General features: G+C 45.8%; 1 protein-coding gene across 1 annotated transcript in view; it reads right to left on the bottom strand.

The window, feature by feature from the left end:
- Positions 1-3,262, bottom strand: part of LOC143298224 (uncharacterized) — a 22,333-nt gene continuing 19,071 nt past the window's right edge. The window contains exons 10-12 of the mRNA XM_076611023.1: positions 3,020-3,130; positions 2,217-2,435; positions 1-459 (exon numbers count right to left, since the gene is read on the bottom strand). Coding sequence (XP_076467138.1) covers positions 238-459; positions 2,217-2,435; positions 3,020-3,130 — 552 coding nt within the window. The 3' untranslated portion in view covers positions 1-237. The remainder of the gene's footprint in view (positions 460-2,216; positions 2,436-3,019; positions 3,131-3,262) is intronic.

The raw sequence follows: 3,262 nt of genomic DNA, 5'->3' as shown, positions 1-3,262 counted from the left end.
ACAAGAAAGTGATGTTGACCTCACCCCCAAACGTAAGTGCTCGAAAGTACTGAATCATTTCGGCTGTCTTGGTAGGGTGGGGGGGGAGAATCATTTGCTTTTCTAGTGGAAGTGACAAAGATCGGCATGACCAGGGCTTGTTGACAGTTACAGCTTGTCGGTGACGGATAGGTCGGGGTTTGTTGAAAGGAAAGTCAGTGATTTTTGACCCGACAGCATGGTCAATGTCCACTGGACTCAAGGCAAGTTGATGGTGACAGTATGATCTGAATTCTTCTCCAAAGTGAAGTTTTGCATCAGTTCTGGAACTTCATGCCCGTTGCGGTACACATGCACTTCGTAGTCACCATGAAAACCACGGACAGTGAACTGACCATTGACGTCAGCCAAGGGTTTCGTGACCTCTGTCATCCAGCGACTCTCGAAAAGGTCAAGGACACGACGACCCGCCGCTGTCAGCTGGGGAAAATTGCACACACACAAATGAATGTATATTCATTGGATAGAAGAGTACTTGTTCATCCTATATTATAACAATAAAACAGTTCACCACCGCAATACTTCCACTGCACGTGACTCATGGCACATGCCCAATATTGAATATCCAGTAACGGCACCAAACATTAACTTGGACATATTTACTAATGGCATAACATACTCTGAATAAGTTTCATTCCAGTTCTGAGCTTTATAAGATTTCCACGAAATCGAACTAGCTACACACGTAAACCGATGCCTTCAGTCAGTTAATGTCAGTCTTTTCTTTTTTACGTGAGTGGAAAATACTTTTTGAAATAATGAATATTGTCATTATGAAAATTGATGATTATCATTACAGACAGCCACACTGATACGGAGTAATCAATTGAATTGCATTGTAACTTTATATTGCATCAAGTTGATCTGCTGACTAGTGATCCGATAGTGACCTTAATTCCCCGTTTTCAGAGCACGTAGACTGAAAGGTTTGTCGACATAGTACATAGGCAAGGTGAGCCTAACTGCGAACGATCCAGTCGAAGCGACCAGCTCAATGTGTGTATTGTACGTACAACGATAGCAAAATGTAGCTCTTCTTGTTTTTGAAGGCTTTCTCCGATCATCTTGGTTGTACCAGGAAATGTTCATCAACTTTTTTTTTGGTCAACTTTTAAAAAAAAATTTAATATTTTTTTTAAGCAGGGGTGTCAAAGGCTAAATGCAAACGGGCAGGTCTAATTGCGAACGATGGGTTTGGGTATATGTTGACTGAAAACATTCAGGTCTTGAACGTCATTAGACATACCATATTATTTAAATATTGCACCATACTGTTGTATTGTTGGTTTTGATATCACACACACACACACACACACACCACTGACATACACAAACAAACCGTTTTGAGAGTGCTATTGAGTAACTGCAGAATCGTTTGCAAATATACGCAGTCAAACTATCCTATGGTCTACTTGCAAACGAAAGTATTTTTTTGAAATTCCTGTCAAAACTGACGTTCTGATCTGTCACCAACATGCTTTTCCAGTGCTGGTAATGCGCGGAAATAGCTGGAAAAATGTAATGTTTGGCTGGATATTGGAAATGGACATTCATTAATCAAGGTATCAGAACGGGGTCGAAGCAGACGTTAAATTGTGAAAATTAATGTGTGTGGTGAGAACTTAGCTTCAAAGTGGAGCGGTACACGAACCGTTCGCAATTACACGCTGTTCTCATTGAGGCCGACATATCCTCCTATCGCCTGGCCTCAGTGACATCACGTGCGGGAAGGACGCACAGAAGGATCACATTACTTTCCATAATTTTTTCTTTCAAATTTGCCGACGGTCAATGAAATGAAAAATAGAAAGAAAAGATGATGATGCTATTGCTTGGAGGTATCCATTTGGGGGGTTGAAAATTCCTTTCGTAGAACGCTGACCCTGACGTTGATGTCGAACAGGCCTACTGACATCTCCAGCTATGAGCAGGTTTATCTTACATCTCCAGCTATGAGCAGGTTCATTTTCACCGTTAGTGACTGATCCAACACTGCCGATGCACTGTGTGACCAGTCTTTCTATTGGAGTATGTCCTTGCCCCGTTCAGCGCTGTGCATGTGTACAACAGCACAGTAGCCTACCACACATTTGAGAAACAAAAAGGACCTTTCTGCCTCCATTTAACAAAAAGAAAACGTCACAAGCAGCCATCATCTCTTGAACTGATTTGTTTACCTCTAAGTTATCGCCCTTGACCAGAGCCGCCTTCTCTCCCCGCCAGTGGGACTGGTCCCAGAATCCCCAGAACAAGATGCCCTCCACATTCGGGTGGTTGTAGAAAGCCGTCAGCGCTTTCTCGTACGAGTCAGCCCGTTTGTTCTCGTCCCAAGACTGCACGTCCAACTCCGTGATCCAAATGGGGACACCCGCTTGGGACAGAGTGTTCAGCCGATTCTGGGTAAAACACAAGAACCCTGTCACTGGTGTGGTAGATGTGGAAGTGGTCACTAGCTGACAGGACTGTTAACTGTACCATGATATCTACAGTAAACACACAACTACAGTGGTCTTTTCGGACTGACAACTGAAACGGCAAAACGCGAACAGACATCCTTGTACATTTTCACTCACAGAGGGCTGCCAGGTAAGCAGACAGGGAGCTGACAGACCAGCAGACAGACAGACAGGGAGCTGATAGACCAGCAGACAGACAGGGAGCTGATAGACCAGCAGACAGACAGACAGACAGGGAACAGACAGACCAGCAGACAGACAGACAGGGATCTGACAGACCAGCAGACAGACAGGGAGCTGTCAGACCAGCAGACAGACAGACAGACAGGGAGCTGTCAGACCAGCAGACAGACAGACAGGGAGCTGATAGACCAGCAGACAGACAGGGAGCTGATAGACCAGCAGACAGACAGGGAGCTGTCAGACCAGCAGACAGACAGGGAGCTGATAGACCAGCAGGCAGACAGACAGACAGACAGGGAACAGACAGACCAGCAGACAGACAGACAGGGCGCAGTACTGACGTTGATATCATTGACGTTGGGCTCCTCCTCATCCCCGAAGTGGCACTGGGCCCCCATGCCGTACAGCCCCACGTTGGCGTTCTTTACCTCCCGGGCCTGCCTCAGGTAGTCCTGCACACCGCACCCCACACCGCATACCGCACACCCCACCCAAACCCATCACTCTTCTTCGTCACCACCATCTTCTTCTTCTTCTTCTTCACCGCCACCATCATTATCATCTTCTTCATCATGATCACATCA

Source organism: Babylonia areolata, chromosome 23 (assembly GCF_041734735.1).
Source record: "Babylonia areolata isolate BAREFJ2019XMU chromosome 23, ASM4173473v1, whole genome shotgun sequence".
Lineage (NCBI taxonomy): Eukaryota > Metazoa > Mollusca > Gastropoda > Neogastropoda > Buccinidae > Babylonia > Babylonia areolata.
This window is presented reverse-complemented; position numbering and strand designations above follow the sequence as displayed.